At 35.8% G+C, this 26,631-nt stretch overlaps 1 protein-coding gene and 1 non-coding gene across 2 annotated transcripts; one reads left to right on the top strand and one right to left on the bottom strand.

The window, feature by feature from the left end:
• Positions 1 to 11,601: 11,601 nt before the first annotated feature.
• Positions 11,602 to 11,672, bottom strand: TRNAR-UCG. Its single transcript has one exon. It is a non-coding gene; the product is annotated as a tRNA-Arg (tRNA).
• An 8,883-nt stretch (positions 11,673 to 20,555) lies between these two features.
• On the top strand, positions 20,556 to 22,331 carry LOC113327928 (putative F-box/FBD/LRR-repeat protein At1g78760). The gene is made up of 3 exons (XM_026575040.1): positions 20,556 to 21,557; positions 21,661 to 21,825; positions 22,029 to 22,331. The coding sequence occupies exons 1-3, from the start codon at positions 20,556 to 20,558 to the stop codon at positions 22,329 to 22,331; spliced, it is 1,470 nt and encodes a 489-aa protein (XP_026430825.1).
• Positions 22,332 to 26,631: the final 4,300 nt, after the last annotated feature.

Raw genomic sequence — 26,631 nt, 5'->3', positions numbered from 1 at the left:
GATCTCGATGGTCATATTACTGGTACAAAACCATGTCCAACACGTGTTCTTCCTGATGAAGCTCCTAATCCAGCATTTGCTTCATGGAAAAAACAGGATAAAATCCTAGTGAGTTGGTTATTCTCATCTATTACAGATGCTATTTCTCGTCACGTTCATCGTCTTACAACTTCCAAAGAAATCTGGGACTCTCTCGAAGCTCAATATGCCTTTAAATATGATGCTCAAATTCACCGTCTTCAGTGTGAGCTTCGTGCTCTTAAGAAATGATCAAAACCATGCGCGAGTATATCAATCATGCTCGAGATTTAGTGGAAAATCTTGCTGCTGCCAATACCACAGTCACCGACCAGGAATTCAGACACTGTCTTCTCGCTGGCCTTGAAAGTTCGTATGATGTTATCGTTACATCTTTTACTACCACAATGAGATCTCTAACTTTGGAAGATTTTCTTACCTTTCTTCTAACTTTTGAAATCCATATAGAGCATCAGGCCAAAACTCTAACTGCTCAGCCGGTTGATAATCTTGCTGCACTGTCACGTAATACTGCATCCAGTGCGTCACGATACTCTGGTGCTTACAACTCGTCTCCAGTCCAGTCCGCTGCTGCACCAAACTCGAACCGGTTCACTACTGCACCAAACTCAAACCGTTTTTCTTCTTCAAATCGTCCTCCAGCTACTCAACCACAACGTGGACGTTCTGAACTTCCTTGCCATCTTTGTGGCCGTCCAAATCACGAAGCTCCAGAATGTTGGAATCGTTTTGATTGAAGTTTTCGTCCTCCTCGTCGTCAACCACCAGCTTCCGTACCTCACGCATATACTTCTCAAACCGGTTTGTTGCCAACTCCTCCATTGACTCCTGACATTGGTGCTACAGATCATATAACGAATGATCTTTCTCTCTTCAGTTTTCAACTGAGTACACTGGTCCTGATCAAATTCAGATGGGGAATGGTTCTTCTATTCCAATTTCTAATGTTGGTTCCTCTATTTTGGTAACTCCACACCGTAAGTTGCAGCTTCGTAATGTTCTCTTTGCACCAAAAGTTTCTCATAATCTCTTGTTTGTATCTCGTCTCACTGCTGATAATAATGTCTTATTTGAATTTCATCCGAATTTTTGACTTGTGAAGGATCTATGTATCGGGAAGGTTCTTCTTCGCGGCAGTAGGAGGGGTGGTCTCTATCAACTTGATGATTCGTCTAAGTCTCCTAAAGTGTGCATAGGAGAACGTGCTAGCTTACAAGACTGGCACTCTAGATTTGGAGATCCAATGATGCGTACAGTTCGTAAAGTCATCTCTCAGTTTTCCCTTCCGGTTTCAAGTCAGACTATTAAGTTTTGTTCATCTTTTCATGAACATAGGAGTCATAAGTTACCCTTCAATCCTAGTAAAACTACTTACTTGAACCCATTAGATTTAATTGTCTCCGATGTATGGGGACCTTCTCATATTTTATATAATGAAGGATACAAATATTATATTATTTTTATTGATGCTTTTAGTCGTTTTACTTGGATGTTTCCTATGTCTCAAAAGTCTGATGTCTTTTCTATATTCTTTTTATTTCAAAAGCATGTTGAAAATATGTTTAATAGAAAATTCAAAATTTTCCAATCTGATAATGCACCCGAGTATCGTAAACTTACTCCGCATTTTCAACAACTTGGTATTTTTCATAGATTTTCATGTCCACACACTTCTGAACAAAATGGTTTTGTGGAACGCCGTCATCGTCATATCCGTGAAACTGGACTTACAATTTTAAACATGGCTTCTGTACCATCGTCATATTGGTAGATTCGTTTTACACTGCTTGCTATTTAATGAATCGTGTTCCTTCCACTTCTGTTAATAATTCATCTCCATATGAAGCTCTCTTTGGTCTTCCACCGGATTACACCTCCCTTCGTGTATTTGGTTGTTTATGTTATCCTCACCTACGTCCGTACAGGTCTCACAAAATTGAGCCTATTTCCTCTCCATGTGTGTTTATTGGTTATAGTATATCTCAAATGGGTTACAAGTGTCTTCATTCCTACCGTTCGTATTTATGTCAGTCGTCATGTCGTTTTTGATGAGACTACCTTTCCCTTTGCCACCACATCACCACCTTCACCGACATCGATCACTTCTCAGGTAAATAATTATTCACCCTTATCGTTTTCGACACCACAGGTTACTCGTTCTATTACTGCACCAATACCACCAGTTGGTACAGTTCCCCTTTATTCCATAAGAAGTACAACTATACAACTACCAATGCTAGTCTCAGCTAATGTTCCGTCCCTGACAACTCAGCCAGAGTACTCAAATTCTAGCCACGTACTGTCACCATAAATCACATTCACTACTGTATTAGTTTCCTTCTCGGGTTCTTCACCAACGATTAGTTCATCACCAGCGTCGACTTATGCACCAATGTTCAGTTCAGCACCAGCGTCCACCTCAACACCAATAGTCAGCTCAGCACCAGCGTCGACTTCTACACCAATGTTCAGTTCAGCACCAGCGTCCACGTCAGCACCAATGGTCGGCTCAGCACCATCGTTCGGATCTGCACCAACATCCAGTTCTGTACCAGTTTCCAATTCTGCTCCAACGTCCAGTTCTGCACCAACTTCTAGTTTGACTACAACACCGGCTCCCAGCTCTAATTCTACATCTACTCTTGATACATATCCAATGGTGACTAGGGAAAAAGATGGATTTTTTAAACCTAACTCCAAATATGCTCTGGTATGTGATTCTCTTCGAGAACCAACTTGTATTTCAGAAGCTCATAAGGATCCAGATTGGCGTGTCTCCTCAAATGATGAGATTAATGCATTGCTTCGTAATGGTACCTGGACATTAGTACCATTTGATCCTTATATGAATCTCATTGTATGTAAATGGTTATTTCATATCAAACGCAAGTCTACTGGTGAAATTGAACGTCGTAAGTCTCGCTTGGTTGCTAAAGAATACAATCAACAAGAGGGGATAGATTTTTCTGAAACCTTTAGTCCGGTTGTTAAACCATGCACTATTCGTATTATTCTTACATTGGATCTGCCTTCCAATTGGCCTATTCACCAACTTGACGTACATAATGCTTTCTTACATGGTGAATTTAAAGAAGAGGTGTATATGAAACAACCTCCAGGATATGTTGATTCTAGATTTCCTACACATGTTTGCAAGCTGCATCGGTCTCTCTATGGCCTTAAAGAAGCTCCTCGTGCATGGTACCATCTACTCACTACCTTTTTATTACAAATTGGGTTTGTCACTTCAAAATGTGACTCATCTCTATTTATCTACAATGGATCATATGGCACTATTTATCTATTGGTGTATGTGGATGATATTATCGTTACAGGTTCCAATTCTGCTGGTATTAAATCCACTCTTGATCTTCTACAACAAGGATTTGAAATTAAATATCTTGGTGTCTTGTCTTATTTTCTTGGAATTGAAGCGATTCGTACTTCCTCAGGATTGTTTCTTTCTCAACAAAGGTATGCTAATAATATTCTTATTCGAGCAAAAATGGATGGTGGTAAACCTATTCAAACACCACTAAGTACTTCTGGTGACATATCTTCTGATCGTAGTACCTTATTAACTGATGCTACTGAATATCATAACATTTTTGGAGCCTTACAATATTTGACATTTACTCGTCCTGATTTGGCGTATGTTGTTAATAAGGTATGTCAGTTTATGCATGCACCCACTGTTTTTCACTGGAGTCTGGTAAAGCGTATACTTCATTATGTTAAAAACACGTCTACCTTTGGCATACTTCTTCGACCATCTTCTTCTCTACAATTATCTTTCAGTGCATATACTGATTCAGATTGGGTTTGTTCTCTTGACGATCGACGTTCTACTAGTGGTTATTGTATTTTCTTGGGTGATAATATTATTTCTTGGAGTGCTCGTAAGCAGAAAACAGTATCTCGTTCAAGTACTGAAGCATAATATAGGGGACTTGCAATTGCTACTGCTGAAATTATGTGGATTCAATCACTTCTTTCAGAACTTCGTGTTTCCACTCAATCACCCCCTGTTCTATGGTGTGACAATCTTGGAGATACTTATCTCACAGTCAATCCTATATTTCATGCAAGAACAAAACATATTGAGATTGATAATCATTTTGTTCGTGATCAAGTTGCTTTAAAACTTCTCGATGTCAGGTTTATATCATCTAAGGATCAGGTTGCGGATATATTCACAAAACCATTATCCAAAGACATTTTCCCTTCTAAGGTTCAAGCTAACGGTTCAGGATAAGCCGTTGGCGCTTGCGGGAGGGTGTTAACACATTATCCGGTACATGAATAATGTGACCCAAATTACTCTATTAAGAGTTTGTTTATTTTGGAATTCTTGTATGTTATGAAACACTTCTTTAGGAAATACTTTAGCCTGAAGAACAAACAAAGTCTTTATATAAATACAATGTATATTCCCAGTTTGTAAATCAATTAAAAACTTAATAAAGTTACACATTATCTGTATCAGCTTCTTAATCTATTATCTTCTTGTCTAAACCTAAACCTAAGTAGTTCTAACTCAACAGGCGTCATCGTTATTTAATCTTCAGTTTTTATGGAGTCCCATTGGAACCATATTTAGTTTTGATTGACAATTATTCGAAGGATTCCTAAATGGAATCCGGGGGTTACTATAGAGAAGAAATACAGAGCATCTCTCATTTCCAAACGAGAGTCATGTTTCTTGATTTTAGTGATGGCTGTCGAAACAAATTATGATAGATGAGGTGGGATAGCGCCTGACTCAAAATTTAGTTACAATTGTTGATCAATTATGGATGAATATGTCAAGAGGGTAGTTAAACTGCTGGAAACTCGGTTAATGCTTTTTACGAGGCAAGCATTTACAGCCCATGGTCGTCTCTACCACTTCAGAGTCTTAGGGAGAACTTTCAAAAGAGGGCCCTTTTTTCTAGAGTGTCTGGGCATAAATGATAAAGGAATAATCGGTGATTGATTAGTTGAGCGATTGTTATGCGTGCATATAAAAGTCCAATACGAGTTCAGAAATAATCAAAAATTATGTATAAAAACTGGCAGTGATAGCTAATACCGTAAACATTTTCTTAGCATTTTTATCTTGTTTTTCGCTTCAAAGAATATCACCAACACATTATAAATACCGTAAGCCCAACCCCCGCGTTATTCTGCAAGAGAGAAAGAACGAGGAGACCTAGTGACTCGGCGGTTTAGCAGGGGGTCGGTTTAGTGTGGGTCCCACCCCCTTGTGTCACATCGGTACAATCCACGAGATTGGGTCTGCGGGATGTAAATCATTTTCGTTATAAACACGCGAAAATGTGTCAAAAATAAATGAACAAAATCCAGTAATTTACAAATACTGTGTAGGACAAGTTTGAGAGGGTTAGCAAAACTTAAAAAATAATATTAATAAGAAAGCTAAAAACTTGTAAAAATTAGCACCACTTAAACTATTAACTGATCTCATTATTATTTTGAATGTAACCTCAGGTTTTCAATATTTTGATTACTCACCACTTGATTTACATCTAAAATGGCTAAATAAGTCGTTTACAATATATTCGGGCCTAGGGAAGTCGACCATCTCGCCATAGGCCTAAGACGGTTTATCAGGCATCAATAACAACATTTCACCGTGTACACACTACACCATATCTAGGTTTTCCTTATGAAGAAAAAGTGTTACTAAAGATTACAAGCTAATTTCCCTAACTAAGAAAAATAGTTACCTATGGCCCGTTATATATTGTGTTAGGAATTTGTCTAACTCTTTTGCTCCATTAGGAAAGTTCAATAGCCTAACACTCCATTTTCATTACATTATTTATCCTAACTATTGAAATTTTACACTTTATATTTACTTTATAATGTAAAGATTATGTTATAATCTTTTCTAACTCCTTATATAACTGTTCAAGTAGCTAATAAAGAGATGACACGTGTCTTATGTTTCAAAATAGGCTCACGCATTTTTTCCATTAGGAAATTTTCAGAATTTAATAAAAAAAAATAACACTGTCAGGTAATTCCGGCACGGGATTGCACCTGAAAAATGTCAGGTTCCGGCAACTTGGAAATTAACGTTCCGGTGACCTGAAAGTACACTGCAGTTCATATCATGCCAGATTCAAATTCTTAAGTGCAAATTTATAACAAAATTGTTGGTGAAACTACAAATCTGTGTTCATATCAAGTATTTTGATCCCAAAAGTATCAACAATTTTTCAAATTAGAAAGCTGAAACACCTTGGAAAATACAACAAATTGCCTACTTTTACTAAGAGTTGACCCTGATCATAACTATTTCCCCAGCTTCAGCAGCAACCAGCAATGCAAAAACACCAAAGGAAACTGGACCAAACTTTCCAGAATCAACCTGCGAAGTACTACAGCAAATTTACAAATTCGAATTTGATTGACAAAAAAAATTATCTATAAAAATTTGCAAGATGCATATCACATGGTGAGTTTTGTGAATTGTATTATAATAGTGGGATCGTTGGCCCCATTAGTGAAAGAACGTTGAAGAATCTATGTAATTTTGTGAATTATATCCTAAAATAGCAGCAAGTTGAAGTTACCTTTCAAATGAACTCACAGTCCCATCAAACATGTGAAAGAATTGCTGAAGGATCAATCTCATTCAGCTTAAGCTCATCCAAGGTCTAGATCCGCAATGCAATTAAACACAAATAAAACAACCATTTCCAAATTCTACATCTTACTCTCCAATGGTAGAAATCAAACAAGTGTGCATTGGCAATCAGAATTCAATGGAAACAAACCATCATCAACAAAGACCGCAATTAAAGGAACTAGAATTTTTATCAACATGTGAAACCTGACACCGACCTACCTAGTTTTCAGCAACAGGAACCACGACGTAGATCCCTTCTATATATTTTTTACACAACTCATGCAGAAGGATCTATTTTAGGATTCCTCCAGTCACCTATTCTGTCTTCCCTCGGCAAAACATGTATAATAACACACTAGAGGATGCATCATGGTTATAAATAACATCAGAAGCATGCAACTACATAAGAACATCAACAACAAAATTGATCCATCCTCCACCATTCATACTATAGAAGTGCTAATAAGGAACCAACTCAAGAACTATCATCTATGGTTCCAACAATTGATAGAATGCACCAACCGATGGGAAAAAAAGAACAAATTAAAAAAGTTACCTGCCTTGCTGTGCCAAAGCAACAAAGACCACCAGGTTTCCCGCCAACTCCACAAGACTCAATGCTGCTCCTATATCTCTTTTCATCAGATTTTCATCAACTTGCTCCAAAACTTTCCACTGTAGAACAGTAGGTTCAACAGAATTTACCATTTTACTATTAAGTCAATTTTTCATAAATCAACAAAACAAATACGTTCAATTTTAATTCAGCTCAAATTCTCTTTGATAAATTTACATCAACACAATCATAGTAAAAGTCAGAGAGAGTATCGTTGTATACCATCAATGTTTCACCATCTTCTATCAGTTACCTTTGAGTAGTACCTAGAGGGAAACACCAAAAAAGTTAACAGCAAACAAAAAGTTGTACTAAAGTTGTTACGATTAAAGACAAGAACTAAAAATATTCAAGCACAGGGTTGAGAAAAGCATAAACCTATAAAATGCGTACAGAACGAAGAAATACTCACTTCTCATCAGATGTTTTGGTTGTAGAAGTCTTTGTTTAGCTCGGTTTCTGGAAAAATCTGCATAACCACCTCCCAAATTGTTCATAAATGGTGATAAAGGTAACGAAACTACAAATCGCGTAGAACAAAAACCACGTAAGAAAGAACTGAGGACAACCTAAATAAATTTGATAGAAGAACCAACTTTTCTAATGCAGACATGCAGTTGAAGATATGTTCCATCTATAATTTTGTTTTTTGTTGTGGGCCACCAGATTTTTTGATTCAGATTTCCTTTTGAAAGCACTAGGTTTACATGGATCTTTCTCCTGCAACACCCGTCAAGAAAAGCATTAAATGCTAAATGATCATTGTGTTATATCTTGACGTATACATAGTAGGAGAGGATGCAGAAAATATTGAAGCCAATTCAAATACAGGGCCTCACTTATCAGCATTGGTTTGGTCTTCCAGATGTATGCATTTCATCAATCGTATGAATAAATCAACAAGAAACAACATACAGACATTGTAAGTGTACTAGTAGTGTAATTCTGTCATTAATTTAATGAATCCGCCATCAAAAAATACTCTTAGTAACTAAAACAAACCACATATTTAAATGAGTAAAGATTAGTTATATTTGATGTTCACTTTCACAAGATTATTAACCTTGTCGAGCACCATTTTTACCTTGCCAAACGTCACCGATAGGGTTTGCACTTCTATTCATCTGAAACATAACAACAACAACAAAACAGAAGTAAGAACAATAAAAAGTAAACTTCTTCATCCCACTAAACTGAACAGTCTAAACAACTTAATGACTGCAATATTGAAAACCCATGTCAAATCCACACAAAAAAACTCGAACTCGAATAAACAAACCCAATAACAACAAACCCTTCCTTTGTTCAAACAATCCAACCAAATTCATACACAAACCCGTTAAAAAATTTATACATATCATCTTCACTAATAACAGAGTAAGAAAATCCCCAAATTGAAAAACTCTAGTTTAAGATCGAGTAAAAAAAAACAAATAAGAACAAAAATTGAAGATTTATGCCAACAAAGAAGAGAGAGACATCTCATTAGTTCTTATTGTTCTTGTTCATTATTATCACAGAGTAAAGAACAAATCATTTTTGAAGCTCCAATAGTCTTCTTCTTGTTCATTAGTTCTTCTTTTGCCTGAGAAAGAGTAAAGAACAAACCATTTTAGATCAAAATCAAACAATATCATCAAAAACAACAACAAATTAATCTCGGGATTATACCTGAATCGTTGGCTAACAGATCGAAGAACAATTATTATCACAGAAAAAGTTTTTTTTTTATTTCAGGGACAATATCAAATTTTTAGGGTTATGAATGTTTCAATTAGAGGGTTTTCTTTGATTTCGGATTGGTTTTTGATTCACAGATTAACAAGGATTCAAGGATTTTTAGGGTTATGAACACGAATTTGTTATGAGAGGGTTTTGGTTAAGGCGGAGTGAGAGAGGAGAGAACAGACCGAGAAAGAGAAAGGAAAGAAGAGAAAGAGGAAAGTGAGAGGAGAAAAAAAGTTTAGGTTTTTGTAGGAAAAACTTTGGACGTTGGATTCCTCCTCATACGGATTGCGGAGATTTATCAACGGTATACAATTGGTTTTGGATTCTCATTCGGATTAAGACAAGTGTGTTTCTTTTGAACACAAGTGTGTTTGTTTTGCACCTTCGTAAGACCAAAATCCAAAGTTTCGTATTTCAAAATACTCTCATTTTTGGTAGGAATGTAGAGTTTTATAGGAGGAACATGTCACCAAAATCTTAGCTTCAAATTAATCGTCGTTTAGATGTTTTAGAGAAACAAGTGTCACCGTGCCAAGATTAGAAGAATGAATCAATAGAATAATATTGTTATCGACCTTCTGACTATATATAAATCCGAAAAATTTATAAGAATGAATCAAAAGAATCAGAAATGAAATCAAAAATTGTTACTCTCTTTCGATTAAACAAAATTTCAAAACTTAATGACAATAAATCAAGGGTTTCGTTAAAGATTCGGACTTATGAGTGGAAGAGGTCGATAAAAAAATCTGACAAACATTGGTAGGTTTAGTGCTCAGGCGTATATTCCGACATAGTAGGAGATGACATTGAGGATTATATGAACAATATTGGTAGGTTTATGATTCTTATGAAGATTCTGAGTTAGTCGAAGAAGAGATTATTTAGGATAATATAACATATATTAGTAGATTTATATCTTTAGTGTAGATTCCGACTTAGTCGAAGAGGTCATTAAGGATAATATGAACAATATCGGTAAATTTAGGATTCTGATTTAGTAGAGTGGGTCATTAAGGATAGTATGAAAACACTTGTCAGTTTATAGCTCCAGTGAAGATTATATACTTAGTGGAAGAGGTCATTAAGGGTAATCTGAGAAACATCTGTAGGATTAGAACCAGGTGAAGATTTCAACTTAGTAAAAGAGGTTACTAAATGATAATATGAAGAATATTCTTGACCTATATCGACATTTGACTTGGTAGAAATTCTGAAGAATGTGATAAGGGAGTCGATTGAAATTCTAATTAGAAGTTTAGATTTTGTACTTGTGAAATTTGACGAACAAAAAAACAACCTATATCGAGTTTCTGAAAATGAATTATAACGAACTGAAGATTATATCGATTGAACACTCGTTTGAAGATTGTAATTTTAACATGCAACAAACTGAGGATTATCTTGGTATATTGTTTAACTTTATGAGTTTCGAGAATAAATTGATCGAGATTCTGACATTAGAGATTGAACATTCGACAGATGATATATTCTTGACTTGAAACTAATGAGCTTACTGTGAACGAGACGCGACAATAAATCAAAATTGACGAAAATCATGAAGTAGATCTAATTCTCATGGGAACGAACTTCAATATGCGAGAACGAACTATTAAGATACTATAAGTCGACATATTGTATGCATAACCTGGCTCCGAGATGGAAACTTGGTCGTGAGTGGACTACAATAAGTCGGAAACTTGGTAAGAACGATGAATACATCCATTTACAGGTAAGATTCCATTAGAATATTTACCAAAACCTTAACCAAACACTATTCTGGCATATCGTATGCATAACCTGGTTCCGAGATCGAAACCTGGCTGTGAGTGGACTACTATAAGTCAGAAACTTGTTATGAACGATGATTCCATCCATTTACAGGTAAGCTTCCATTAGAATATTTCCTGAAACCTTAAACAAACCCTATTATGGCATATTGTATGCTGACTTTGCGAGAATGAATTGATAATGAACGATATTTTGACAATTAAGATTAAACACTCGTCTAAAGGTATATTTTTGACCTACATCGAATTAATGATCATCTTGATAGATAATAAAATCCGAGTTCCCGAGAATGAATTGATAACTAACGAGGTTTCAATATTAGAAATTAGCGCACTCGTCTGAAGATGTATTTTTGACTTACAACAAAAAAAATATTGCTCTGGAAAATAATAAATACCAGATTTTCAAAATCGAACTGAGGATTATTCTGGTGAATAGTAAAGACAGGTTTCCATAATCGAACTTACAACAAACAAGATCTCTTGAACGATATTGACAAAATAGATGTCAATTCACTATACACAATTGCGAAATTCTTACAAATTAGTTAAAAACCAAAGTCTTTTATCTAAATAGCAGATTGCCATGCTATCGGATGACATAGTTGTCTTAAATTAGGCAAGTGCATACTAAACAAGAAAATGCGCATTTAATCGGCAATAAATCATTATAGTCATAGATAATTTGCATTACTGAAACACGCTACCGTTTCAAATAAACTGCACACACAATTTCACACATTTATATAATTTGCACAACAAAGAAAACATTGATGAAAGATGCAAATGAGTGAACCTGGCGTGAATCGAACACGCATTTTCTGCATCGAAGTCAGACGTGCTACCATTGCACCACATATTCATTAGTATTCAAACACTTAGTTTAAAGAATTATATGATTATCTTCCGAATTTGTCAACTACAAACACATTTAATCACTTGGACAGACAACCAAGAACAAAAAAAAGTCAATCGAACACGCAGTTCCAAAACCCCTACGAAAAAGTGATTTGCAGTTTAGTCACTCATGGCACATAGTGAGTCAGAAGAGAAATTGGGAAATTGTGAGAGAAAAACTGAAACATAACATTCAGCAGCATGTTTTAGAATTGTTATCCTTTGGACAGTATTTCTAGATCAAATGCATCTTTAACTCCGTGGCTTACAAATTATCACGTATCACATTATCTATAAACAAGGAAATTATGAAAAAAACTCATGCTGACCTCAAGCAAGCTTGCCACATTTTACAATGAAACAAATAGAAGTGCAGAACCTATACGGCCTCAAGCAAGCTTACCACTTGCCTCCACTGCTAATGGATTTCTTCGACCTGGATTTATTCTCTGTACACCAAGCTAAAGCCAGAGGAACCTCCCTAATTTGAAGAGCATCAATGACCTTCTTCGCATCACAGAAGACATCAATCTTACTGCACATAGTCTCATAACACATAACCACAAAACTGGACTACTAAATAGAAGCTTTGGACAAATGGGAGCTTTAAAATCTAGAACATTCAATAATCAGTACGAAATTCAGTAACTAGGGACAGAAAGAATACTGCCAGCTTCAATGATAGGAGCTTACCATCAAACTGGCCCCATTGCTAACCTTAACCAAACTAACATGTTGTATCATTCTGTTCCTTCTCTAAACAAAAAAATCCTAAGCAAGCATAGCAGCGAGCCATGATTTTCTTTTTAATATCAGAAAGAGGCGGAGGGTGTGATCTCGGAGTTAGAGAGTGGCAAGGGTACTGATCTCAGCAGGATATGGGGTAGGCTTTCGACTGCTTAACGTTAACTCTATTTTTGACATTCACATAAAGGTAGTCTTTTTTTATTTTATCTGTTTCTATTCACTTAGTTTGAAGTCTGCTTTATATGAAACTTTCCAATGTTTGAGTTGCCGATATCCCAAGGACTCGGAGTAGGTTACAAAACAGACAAAGCTTACCCCAGGAGCCATGGAACGATTAAATTAGCCATGTATCTGGTATCGCCACTATACTAACCTCAATAAAGCTTAACATCAAACTAGCCCCATTGTTAAGCTTAACCAAACTAACATGATGTATCATTTCTATCCAGTATCCCCACTTTTAAGTGTAGAATGACCATTTAAATCAGAGGTCGGAAGGAATATACAAAACAGTAAAAACGGATTCTTAAAGAATCTATGGACCTAGACTAACAACAGTCATTTAGCAGTATTTCCCAAAGAATATCGTCCAAAATCCTGGATATGAGAATATCCAATCTAATTGCATACTTATGGTTTCTGAAAAATCACTAGAGAATGTCAAAGTGAAATGAGCATGATATAAAGATGATGGCCTTTTCACCTAGATAAATATCACAGGACAAACAGAAAATTAGAAAAATAATGGTGCACCTTTGATTTCTTCAAGCTCGTTTTGTTCTCTGCACACCAAGCTAAATCCAGAGCTACGCCCCTGCTTTGAAGAGCATCAATAACCTTCTTCGCATTGCAGAAGACATCAATGCCAACAAGATCCTGTAGGAGAATTCTGATAAGCCTCTTCAACAGAAAATGTAAACGAGAAGCAATATGTTAGTCTTATCAAAATCTTTTGCCATATGCATAATGAAATTTAAGCTGATCAATGCACTTTCAACTAACTCTATTGCTCGACAATTCAGGATATCCTTCATTAACGATAACATCTGCAATTGGTTTTGTTACGCAGTACTGCTAATTTATCACCACCATCAGACGTGTTCCAGTCTTTATTCTAGTACAGGAAAACTTGGAACCACTAGAATATAATACAAATCCTTGTCTAAGTATTCTATCCAAGTAAATGAACCAATAGTACATAAAATAAAATGCTCAAAATCAGTGCGACTAATACACATTCACATATCCGCCCATTTCTGCGATGCTACTTTCTATTATATCAGGGTGTGAACTCCTAAGCGATTCATACAACATTAACAAGCATCGTATACACACATTAACATTTTATTAACATTAAATTCAGCATCTCTAGCTAGAATTTGTGCCTACACAGGGTTGTACAGCTAAGTATATCTTATTAACATTAATATTTTGATGCTGCACCACATTCACATCATCTACTCTACATGGATTAAACCCCGATCTATAATAATGCACAATAACTTGTACTGATAAAATCATATGACACTAAGAGAAAACTTCTCCAAGAATCTTGTAACATCTATGGCATATTGTACTGGTAAAGTTATAATTATCAGTAATGGTCTAATGGGAAACTCAATCAATTCTTTATGTATACCCCTAGTTATCTAACTATCCTCCTGAGTCCTGGAACAGTTTCCCTTTCTAGATAAAACCAGCATTTACCCCTCTGTAACAATTGCATGATCAACTCAAATCTTCCAAATATCTCAAGAACCACAATTTCATCATCTTTCTCTGACATTAATCAATCTAAGAAATCACATATTTGAGGAGATATTGAAAAAATCCACCATAGAACACTAAATGCAATCAAACCCAAATCATAAAACCACCTAATTTAATCATATTTCAACATGCACTAAACCAACTTCAGAGTAATCAAAAACCCTAAATTTCAAACAAAAACAGAATAGAGACTGAAATACATACCATAATTAAGGTTAGATAGATTAATATGTCACCAGAGCTACGATCGAAAGAAGAAGTAGAAGAAATTGAACCTTTCGATTGCCCCTGGTCGTAGAGATAACACAAAATCAATGGTAAAACGGATTATATCAATAAGGGAATCGAAACTATAGGACAAAATTGATCGAGATTGAGTCTGTTTCTTTCAATTTATTTCAAAAGGGAAGCTCGGAGTGTTCTTTCGATCATTTGTTCTTTCTTGTACAGGCACCAGTATTGCTTTGGTTCTATCGAGTGTGACCGTGGACGCTGGACCCATTGGCTCTTGGACTAAAATTTTGGTTAAAAAATGGAACTAAACTTTGGTTCCCGCACCCATTGGCTCTTGGACTTAAGTTATTCTAGGGTTCCAGAATTATCAATCGGTTCCAGTCAAGAGATTTAAGAAACTTAAAAATTCATTTTATTTTTCTAGTTATTCAACATAGTGTGAGATATGTGGAAGTGTGTTATAAATAAAATTGCAAAAAATTATAAAGATGGGGTTGATTTTAGGATACATGTAGTTATGGGTAGAAATATTGATATTAGTTAATTAGTAGAGATGTGTTAGTTTTGTATAACTAAAGAACTCACACTTTGGAATAGTTATTTAATTTTTATAAGTTAATTCCTAATTATAGTAACTATTGATGTAGTGGCAGTAACTTCAATTCCCATTGCTCTTGCACGAGACATCTCTTCCAAGAATGAAGTAGTATCAAACCGTCATCATATACCATCCATTCCACATATCCTTCCTCAAACTTTCAAGTCACGACGAGAAGTACAAATAATTAAGAAACATGTTCAGAAACATCATGATAATAAAGTTAAATACATGGAAAATTTATAAGAAGCATTGGTTTTCGTTCCTTAAACAAAAATATGTATAAACCCGAAACCAGAATTAATCAAGCTCAACAAAAGAACACAAGATTAAAACATGTATACCAATAAGACTACAAGAACTGCTACATCATTAACTTTTATCAATGTTGTTCCACCAAAGTAGTAGTTATAGTAGTAAAAGGATTAGATAACGAAATCCATGAGAGCAGTAGTATTATCACGGTCAGATTCCTGATAATCTTTATCTAACTAAACATGATACTAGTAGCAAACAGGATTGTTATAACAGAAGTAAGAACACCGGCACGAATTTCCAAACGCACCATGAACACTCTGAACTTAAAGACAAGCAAAAGCATGGATGAAAAAACTGGCTTCAAAACGTCGATAAGAAACTTAAAGGCCCTGAACACTTGAGTCGCAAATTGGTCCACAATCACATGCAAAGCAAGTAAGTTAAAGGTTTAGATGGAAAAATATGAGATATGGTCAACTGAACCAGGCTCGTACACATAATCTTTAGGAAACTTCAAGACAAGCAAAATCATGGATGAAAAAAAATGGCTTCAAAATGTCGATAAGAAATTTAAAAGCCCTGAACACATGCCCTGAACACATGCAATGCATTGAAATTAAAAGCAAAGATGGAAAATCTGAGATACAGTTAACTGAACGAGGCTCTGACGCATATTTTTTAACCCCAGCAAAGATCTTTGTCAACTACTTGGTAATCATGGACAAAGACAATTATTTTTACGACCAATGAGAACATGTAAGGATGTGACATGTTTTTCTGGCCTCAGAAGCTAAAAGTGCACTGAAACTTTCATCGCCAGGTCATGATAAACAATCCTACGGTGATTTAGTAGACAATGAAGTTATTATTCACAGACCTCCATGTACTAGGTTGTTAAGAAATTTAAACTTCTTGACGGCTTATTTTAAATGAATCCATGGGGGAAGGCAATTCAGGTTTGCATCTCGTTCTAGAAAAAAATATGTACTAAATGTAATGTGGTTACGGCTGAAATTTTTATTTTATTTTAATATATGGAGGTAAATTTCTTATAACGGGACAATAAAAATTTATTAATATTAAAAATGTGGAGGTTATTACTATTTATATCTGGCCCAAATTGGCCTCTTTTATATTAATATATAGAGCTTATTAATATATGGAGTATCAATATATAGAGTTTTTACTGAATAGAAGTTTTCTTTATCCTAATCCATGCTTTCCATAATGATATTCATATTAGTTTCCTCCGAACCAAATTTACATTCAAACTCGTAATCCAACCAATTTGTACGCCAATTATCATACTGCAGGCATAAGATATGGAAAAATTTACATGCACCAGATCACGATTTTAGTAAGCGCAAAATGCCCGACTCAGGTTGAGTAAGGCCAACAGTTGCACTATTGAGTGTGAAACCACCTGATTCGAAGTGTAAAACAGGAGCAACACCATCACCCGTTAGTTTTTATCAATGATAGGTGAAAAGTTACCATTTTACCGTAATGGATGGCAATAGTATTAAAAGTTAAAATAACATTGGTGTAAAAGTGGTGTAATTATTTATTTATTTTTGGTACTGTAAGTTTTTCGCATTCCATTTATTTCTTCACAAAATTGGTCAAAAAAGACCAAAACAAACAATTTCTGGGTGAAATAGATTTCTAGATTTTGATACTGTTTATATAGATAGGAATCAGAAATATACTTTGTAAATATCCAGTTTGGTTATTTCACCCAGAATGTTTTTTATTACACAAAATTGGTCAAAAAGACCAAAACAAACATTTTCTGGGTGAAACTGACTGCTAGGTTTAGATACTGTTTATATGGACATTAAACAGAAAAATACTGTTCATTTAGCCAAAAAGGATATTTGACCCAGGAAAATAAAAACCAAAAGATATCAATCACCTAAAATACCCCTTAACTGCCAAACGCGACCATTGAACCATGGAAAAGCGCCAGTTCCTTTGCCTGATTGATTGCATAAAAACTTCACCAAAATCTAGTCTTCTAGCTTGTCTTTCAAACTGAACTTGGTCTCTTGTAAACAACATCTTCACACACGACTGCATTCCTTGTAATCAACAACATCATAACCATTTAATTTTCAATCCCCTGTAACTCCAGCTGCCACAACTCCACTAGACACCAAGAATAAGAAGAAAATCCTTGTTCTGCACCACCTTATATCACCGGTTCTCAGACTCGAACCATTATCCATCTGCAGTTGTACTGAAACCTTCTCATTCTGCGACAACATCATCACAACTGCCAATTCCAAAGACCCATTTGTAGCTTCTTGCCTGCTATCTCAGTATCACCAGCTTCTTTATTATAGCTACCAGCTGCATTCATTTACACATTTCCTTCAATTGCCTCAGTTCAGCTTCACAGTAAACACCATCATCTTGTCTGGCCAACAACTACAATCTCAATCCATGCATTATCATAACAACCTGCCATTGCCTGTACATGCATCTTCTTGCCAATCTCTGCTCAAATCTTTGCAATATCTCCTAACATTCATCTTTCATGCTCCAGCTCCAATGCTTGGCCTGGAATTCATACGCAATCTTCATCCATCAACCCAGAGAATCCCATTTACTCCATTTATGTCCAAGTCTCACACAGCTCTAGACACTGCATTCAATAGCACATTCATTTACAGCCTCAACTTCATAATCAGTCATTACAACTCCGTTCAGACCATTAGCTGCAGAACATTTCTTGTTCACCTGCAACATCACATTTCCATTGCAGACTCAAAACCCATTTTAACCACCACTGAAACTTCACAAAACTGCAGCCACTACTACTCCTTGTTCTTGACATCACTACCAACAAACTCAGTTCAAATCCCACCTGAACCTCAATACCACTAGTTTACAGCCCAAGCTAACCTACATCAACTCCATCACAATCTTCACTATGTTCAAGAGCCAGCCACATCAATACAGATTCTTAATAATCCAGACCTGTAGTTCAATAGAAACATCAAGACAACAAATATCAGAAACCCATCTTCATTGAATCTAAACCAAACCTGTTCTTAATTCATCATCATAATCTTCCAGCAACAAAAACTCAACCTCGAATTCATCTGTTTATCAGCAAGAACAACATCTTCTTAGTCTCAGTTTCAACTGCAACCAAGCTCGGTCCAATCCTGCAGCCGCACCTTCAAAACGAGATGAAACTGATTTCATCCAGCATATTCCGATGAAAATACAATTATATCATAGTCTATAACTAGATGAAATTAGTTTTCATCCTGCATATTTTGACAAAAAAACAATTATATTATAGTTTACAACTAGATGAAATTGGTATCATCCTGAGTATTCTTACGAAATTAAGGTATATCAATATGTAAGTTATATGAAACTGGTTTCATCCTGCACATTTGGCGAAAATACAGCTATATGAAAGTTTACAACTAGATGAAATTGGTTTCTAGTTTAGTATTCTGACGAAAATGGTATATCAATGAATAAATTATATGAAATTAGTTTTCATCCTGAGTATTTTGACGAAAACGTAATTATATCACAGACTATAACTAGATGAAACCAGTTTCATCCTAGTATAACATGGATGAAAATAATTTTAGGTCAATCCAAAACAGGATGATACTGGTTTCATCCTAGTATAACATGGATGAAAATAATTTCAGGTCAATCCAAAACAGGATGATACTGGTTTCATCCTAGTATAACATGGATGAAAATAATTTCAGGTCAATCCAAAACAGGATGATACTGGTTTCATCCTAGTATAAAATGGATAAAAGCAATTTCAGGTCAATCCAGATTTTACACAAGCTTAACCCAGATGAAACTAATTACATACAAACAAAATTCAATGAATTTTTAAAATGGAATTTACAAAAGTTAAACCAATAGGATCAAGAAACTTACCAGTGAAATTGATGGAAGAAAATTTTTAATGCTCAGCACCACCATTACATTCAATCGGAAGCAGCTTCAAACCCCCATTTCCTCTGTTGAGTCAAACCCTGAATTTCAAGTTCATAACCTCACTGCAAGCCATCACAGATCCAACCTCAAAACCATTACAATTTTGTTTCAGATTCAACAGCAGCATCTGTTGCTCCTCCTTCTATCACATCTGCTTCTCAATCTTCCATTGTTGTAACTAAGTTCAGTCCCATATCAATTTCTGCAACTTCATCTTCTTGAACTCAATCGTCCATTAAACCCATCAACTACACAGTCTCGAATCAATTTAATTGTGGAAGCTCTCAGATCACGGATTCACAGATCGAACCCATCTTAATTTCATCCTCTCTATCTTTGGAAACCCTTATCAATTCACAATTTCTTCATCTGATTTACCCGAAGAAGCAAACCCCAACTTCATTCATTCACTGCAACTCTCAATTTCATAATCCAAATTCGAGTCAACCCATTACTGATTGTCGATCTTAGCCATCATACCCATCACGTCGACCACCATCTTCTCTTCCCATCAAATCTCTCAATTCTCGATCTCACAGAAGTAACAGCAACCATGACTGAAACGGTGGTGGTGGAGAAACAGAAGATCGAGAGCATAAGAAGAAAGAATGGAAATGGTGGAGATCTGGAGAGGGGTAATTGGGTTAGTTTCAATTAAAAAGATTTCTCTGTCCATTTGACCCAGGCTGAATCCTAACTGTCCATTTAGCCCAGGAAACACACAATTTTGGCTATATAGCCCATTTTCTGTTTTTTTAGGGTGCCTCAAGTTTTTAGGGCATATATATATATATCAAGAGAGAGAGGTGATCCAACGGTGGGGATGTTGGAGTTTTTAGGGTATTGAAAGGCTTTTAGTGCTGCACTGTTCGGTTCAGGGTCTCAGAAATTGGCCCCGAAAAATTTGGCGTACCACTGCTATTCCAGCGTTTTGGGTTGTGGGTAAAGCTCATAAATGGTACGAATACAATTTTTAATTACTGTCTAGTGAGCAAAATTTTCCAAGGGTAGTATTACTTTTAGCGATCCTAGTGTTTCCGCAGTTTTTACCGCAAGATAAAAGAGGTGCAACCAACAGAGAACAAAAAAAAAACCCTGGAGTTGGAGGCTAGGGTTTTGGATCAGCCTCAGCAAAAAACTCAGGCATTTTTTTCAACCTTTCAAGAGTTTTTGAAGAACAAACGAACTTCATAGAAAACAGTAGGGATTCTTACTTTTTAGTGTTTGGTTGATTCAGTAAGAAAAACATATATCGCAATGGTAAAATCTAGAAAGTTATCAGCTTCTTTTGGTGATGAAGAAAAAATAGTAGATAGAATTAGTATGTTACCAGATGAACTGATTCATGACATCATGTCATTCATTGATACAAAGTATGCTGTCCAAACTTGTGTTTTATCGAAAAGATGGATTCATGTTTGGAAGTCCCTACCTTTTCTGAACTTCGATATACATGGTTACAGAAGTATATTTAAAGTTAAACAATCAGAGAGGGTGGAAGATTTTATAAATAACGCAATCATACTCCGCGACAACTATAACATTCAATGGTTTAGGTTGAGATGGTTTTACTATACTATTAATAAAGGTGTAAGAAAAAGTCTTTCTAGATGGATTGATGTTTCCGTTGAGCATAACGTTCAAGAAGTAACTTTAGAACTCCGTCAACGATCTAGTTGTACATATGAGATTCCTCCAAGACTACTTAATTGTACATCATTGAAAAGATTGGAACTGATAGTAAATAAATGTGTGCATATTAATCTTCCTGAATCAATGAGCTTACCACAGCTTCTGTTTATGCATCTGGAAGGACTTTCTGTGTACGGCGAAGAATCTACTAAGAGGCTCTTGTCAGGCTGCCCGCTTCTTGAAACGTTGAATATAGTTGATTGTGACATAATAATTGATGATAAACGGAGTCTCAGTCTCGAGTCGCCTAACCTTAAGCAGTTTGCACACACTAATCATGAGCAGCATAATATTTATAGGGGACATCATCTTAAGCATAAAATTATAAAGTTATCTGCTCCAAATCTCATCAGCTTTACCTGTAAATCTTTCTTGACACAAGACTATGATCTTCAAAACTGTTCTGGTCAGATATCCGATGCGAACCTTAACATATTATATAACAATGAGTTTGAAAAGAAACAACTGTCCGATCATGAAAAAGAAGTGTATGTTATACGTATAATGCAACTTTTCGTAGCAGTTCGTAAGGTGAAACGACTCGAATTATCATCTGGATTCCTCGAGGTTTGTTTTAATTTTCATCTTAAATCGTTTAAGTATTTTTGGCTATCCATGTATAAGATTTAGCTTCAATGTTACTTGATTGAATTTTCTACTATTTCTCAAGGTTCTCTGGAGAGCTGCGGATTCGATAAACTGTCAATTCCCTTGGTTATGTAATCTTCAATCTTTGAGGGTTGAATCAAGGTTTACAAGAGGTAGCTTGCGCTCGATAGCATACTTACTCACGATCTCTCCGAATGTTAAGAGTATTAAACTTGAACCAAACAAGGTATATAACGTTTAGTGTGATACAACTTCAATGCATTGTGTTCACCTGTACTTATTTGGCAGTATTTCATTTTTGTATATTTGTACAACTTCAATGTTTAGTGTGATACTTCCACCATTTTTTTGTCAGTCTAATACCGTTTGTGCTATTTTGTTACTTTTTTGTCAGTCTAATACCGTTTGTGCTATTTTGTTTGGATATAGTCGTATTCACCAGACGTTGGAGATGATTGGGAAGTAGGATTCTCATTGCCAGGCATGTTGTCTCATCTTAACATTGTTCGTATTGAAAATGTGGATGGCTGTGATGCTGAATTCAAAATTCTCAGTTTTTTATTGAAAAATGCGAAGGTTTTGAAGGAAGTTGCTTTGTACCCTGCTTGTTCTTCTGTTAAATCTCCTAGTAGATTGAGAAAACAATTTAAAAATAAGCTAAGAGCACTGCCAAGAGCTTCTTCGGACATCAAAATGAGGTGGGGAGAAACAGAAAGTACCTTCCGTATATAGTAAACTTGTAACAACATTTACTTTTATAAGAAAGCTCAAGACTTTCCCTGGGAAATGAAGTACTTTAATTGTCATTCTTTTTTTTTTTTGTGAAATAGTGGCTTCTATGAAAATATCGAATCAAAATTTTTTTTGGGTCTCTGCTAATTGCTATATTAAGGTTATATTATGCCCTTCGGTGCTATTTGACTGAGCTTGTGCTTACAAGTGCTGCCACCCTTCGCCTTACGCATGTAAGGAATAGCAATTAGGATTTGAAGCATACTTGCGATGTAAGGCAGTTGTTTGATAGTGAAACCGTTAGATTAGGATAAGCCTTCTCAAACATCGCAGGTTCTCTAGTTGTTGTTAAATTTGCTTGCTGGCTGGTGGGTATCCCAAGTGCAAACCCAGTGCAACCAAAATTTCTGAAATGCAATTCACAGTTTCAAATGTAGACCAGACAGATTACAATTACCAGAAGACGGTCCTCACAATGAAAGAGGATTACCCATTACATTTCATTCAGTTGTGATTAAGTTGTTTGCAAAATCCAAAATCAAAGAGGTACGTACACACAATTACATTCCGACTGCAGTTCCATGCCCCATCTCCCTCTTCAACTTTTGTTTTACAGTGCCCATCCGAAAGTTTCTTGCATCACTTGAGGTTCTGCAATTCAAATAATTCATGATAGATGTTAAGACTTTTTTCATCAAGGAGGAAAGACTAGTTTCCGCCATTATTCTAAACACCATAAATTATCTTGTTTATCTACAGTATAATGACCTGGATAAAAAACAAGGATATCAGAATCCAACACCCGTTCCTTTTCAAAGTGACAGACATTGTCTGGGGAGCTCTGGTGTTTTAGCGAAGTAAAATCAGTTAACAGAAATGTGAAGAAAGCTTTCAATTCAACTTTGGTTACAAATCCAAATATTTTTGTCGTACCCATAGAGATCTTAGACATTGGTAATCTGCTCAAAGCAAAGTAACTAACTAAAAAAATTGAACGCCACGGAAAATGCCCAACAAACAAGGCTCTATATTTTTGTAGTTATTGTAGTGACCCTGGTTGGGATTCGTAGCACCCAAAATGACATGTACAAGAGGATAATGAACAGGATGAACACATATACGCAGCAGTACAATTTGTTTTAGAATTACAAACTAAAATCTTTTCAGTAAAACTACCCAGTGAGACCTAAGATATTGGTAATAAGCTGTGATACTGAAGTCCGGCGAAAATGAGAGTAGTAATTATGTCAACAGATCCTTGTAGTCTCAATATATCACAATTGTTGAATATACGATTAAATCTGATAACAAACATATGAATTAACCAAATAAACAAAATTCTCAACTTTGGAGAGTAAGAGGGAGATTAAATTGTAAGCATATCTACTTGTCCATCAAGTTGATCAAATCATCTGGTTATGCAATCTTCTGGATCTTTCAGCTGCTTCTCTATGAATAAAATCTAAGGAGAGTCGGGACTTGAGATCATAGATTACCGATGACTACAACAAATGCGAATTGCTACGGTTCGAAACTTGATGGTACATTTTTCTACTATGGAGGTCCTGGCGTTTCCGGTATTTGTCACTGATGTATATGTTTTTTAGCATGGAAGTCCCGGTCCTAGTCTAAATGAATGTATTTATCCAGTTCAGTTCTTAGCATTTCTTCTGACCCTAATTGTCAGTGATGGACAAGAATCTTTACTATGGAAGTCCTGGTCCTAGTTTAATCATACTTCTGTGCTCGGTCAAGACACAAGACTAGCAACAGATGCATTGTAAGCATTGCGAAATCAAGTAGTTGGTGTTTTCTTCTGTGAAAAAAAGATATCCAAAAGACTTAGTTAAATGTTGTTATTATTAATCAGTATGCCAGTTATTTCAGATTTTAGTGAGCCCAAAGTGTCTGCCTCAGGTTTAAGCCTGACCAACATGTTTGTAGCATTTTTCCGCATATGAAGAAGTGCTAAGCTATAAAATGTTTGAGAAAGAAGTTGATAGAATCAGTATGTTACCAGATGAACTAATACATCGTATCATGTCTGTACTTGATATTAGATATGCAGTACAAACAAGTGTTTATCAAAAAGATTGATAGATGTTTGGAAACCTTTACGGTTTCTCAACTTCGATATGTATGATTGCTCCTTGATGACTGTAACATTCAATACAAGACGGAAATCCTGTTGATATGGTCTTCAATGAGTACCTTCACGATAAGATGCATGTATAGTCTATTACTCCTAACACCAATGGACTTCATTTTTGACAAGCTAGACGCAGCTAGCAGACTATCATTTACCTGTTGATAGTATATATGCGCAAAAGAAATTAATAAGATTTGACTTCATTGACTTGAAACTAGGGCTGCCATGGTTCGGTTTGGTTTGGTTTTCTGCCAAACCCAAGGACCAAACCAATAGCAATTATAAGAAACCAACAACCAAACCATACCATGTTCTGTTTAGAATATTAGAAATCAGAACCGTCCCACCGGTGTTTTTTTGGTTTTTCTGGGTTTTTTCTTTTTTTTAATAGACTTTCATTTTTAACTCGTAAATCAAATTTATAAAGAGAATTATCAAAATTAGATATATTTTGAGTTATAATTTCTTTATTTATGGGTATACTCATTAAAGAGGAGGGATCCCTCACACCCTTATTTTCACACTATCGTACATGTTTGGAGACATTTTTCTTAACTAAAATTGAATAGTAACGTATTTGAAGTTAATATTTGGGAATATGTTCTCCTTACAAAACTCTACATACCCACAAAAATGAGCTGATTCCGAAACCTATAACTCCACCATCTACTACTTTGAAAACCCTTATGATAAGAAACCTTAAACTCATTGAGATTTTAAATTTATTTTAATAACCCACCTCAATTGATAAAGAGAACCCATGCTGACACCAAGCAAGCTTGCCACATTTTCAGATGCAACAAGTAAATGTGCAGACCCCATACTATCCTCAACAAAACTTACACCCAAACTAGCCTCTTAACTAACCTTAAGCAAACTAAGATGCTGTAATTTGTTATCCAGTATTCCCACTTTAAAGTCTAGAACGACCAGTCAGTACAGAGGTCGGAAGGGATGTTACAGAACAGTAAAAACGGATTCTTGAGAAAACTATGGACCTACACAAAGAACAGTCATTTAGAACTATTGCACATCGTTCAAAATTCTGGATACAAGAATATACACTACAAATATGATGGCCTTTTTGATGAGTGCTAAAAGGTGCATATTTGTATATATTTTTCTTGGTATTTAACTCATCTTTTGTGCATTAATTCTACATTTTATCCCATATTCTGTATTTTCATTGTTTTCAAGAATAAATATTTTTATTAATTAATTTTGCATTTTTAGGTACTAAATAAAGCCTGGTTAACTCACGGAGCGAAAAGAGCAAAGAAACGGCAAAGACTTCCGCTAGGAGGAAGCGAAGATTGGTGTTTGCAAGAGCCGGATCAATTAGAAGTGGGCTTGAAGAGGAAGAATTGTTCTTAAAGAAGATATGGTCTTGGCATACCCAAGTTCCACAACCCTTACCCAAACCCATTTCCAATATCCATACCCGTCTCCTTCGCCAGCCGTCAGATTGGATCACATCTGAATCCAATGGTCGCAGCATCGCCAGTACATCAAAGTCTGAAGATCCTGTCTAACACTACAGCACCTAACTCCATCTTGAGCCGTCAGTTTCGTTGTATTAGAAATCCGACGGTCGATACCAGTCTCTTCACTTGTAGCTGTTAGATCAATCTACCATTTCTGCATCCCACGGCTCAGCTTCGCGAATCATCGAGACTTGATGAAACCGCTCAACACCCTAATACCCAATTCTATACCCATTAGCCAAACATGCCTTAACTCTAAAACTATCGATCCAAACTTTCTTCTTCCATCTTCTTCACCCATTCCCTCCCATGCCGTCGCTGCCAATACCACCAACTCCGTCTACAGCCTCTCAACCACCACCATCCTTCATCATAACACACCAACCCTAAAACCCATCATCACTACCACTTTCACCAACTCTATAGACTTCTATTCCACCAATTTCACGCCTCACCAATCTCATGAACCCTAGATGTGAAATTGGTAGAATAGGTTGAAATAGAGTTGTAATTAGAGCATGGGTAGACGCAGGAGAAGGAATAAAGGCATGGGCCGAAGAAGATTGAGTGATTTCAGAGAGTTAAGTATGTCAATTTTTCTTTTTGTAAAAACCCTAATTTCAACTGTTTAATTTGGGGATTTGGGGATTTTCTATGTAAACCCTAA

This window comes from Papaver somniferum, unplaced genomic scaffold, assembly GCF_003573695.1.
Source record: "Papaver somniferum cultivar HN1 unplaced genomic scaffold, ASM357369v1 unplaced-scaffold_107, whole genome shotgun sequence".
Taxonomy (NCBI): domain Eukaryota; kingdom Viridiplantae; phylum Streptophyta; class Magnoliopsida; order Ranunculales; family Papaveraceae; genus Papaver; species Papaver somniferum.
Note: the sequence above shows the minus strand (reverse complement) of the source record. Positions and strands in the feature narration are given on the sequence as shown.

Coding starts and splice junctions, on each gene's coding strand:
- LOC113327928 (XM_026575040.1), top strand. CDS start 20,556: ATGGTAAAATCTAGAAAGTTATCAGCTTCTTTTGGTGATGAAGAAAAA. Junction 21,558..21,660: donor TATCATCTGGATTCCTCGAG/GTTTGTTTTAAT, acceptor CTATTTCTCAAG/GTTCTCTGGAGAGCTGCGGA. Junction 21,826..22,028: donor TTAAACTTGAACCAAACAAG/GTATATAACGTT, acceptor GTTTGGATATAG/TCGTATTCACCAGACGTTGG.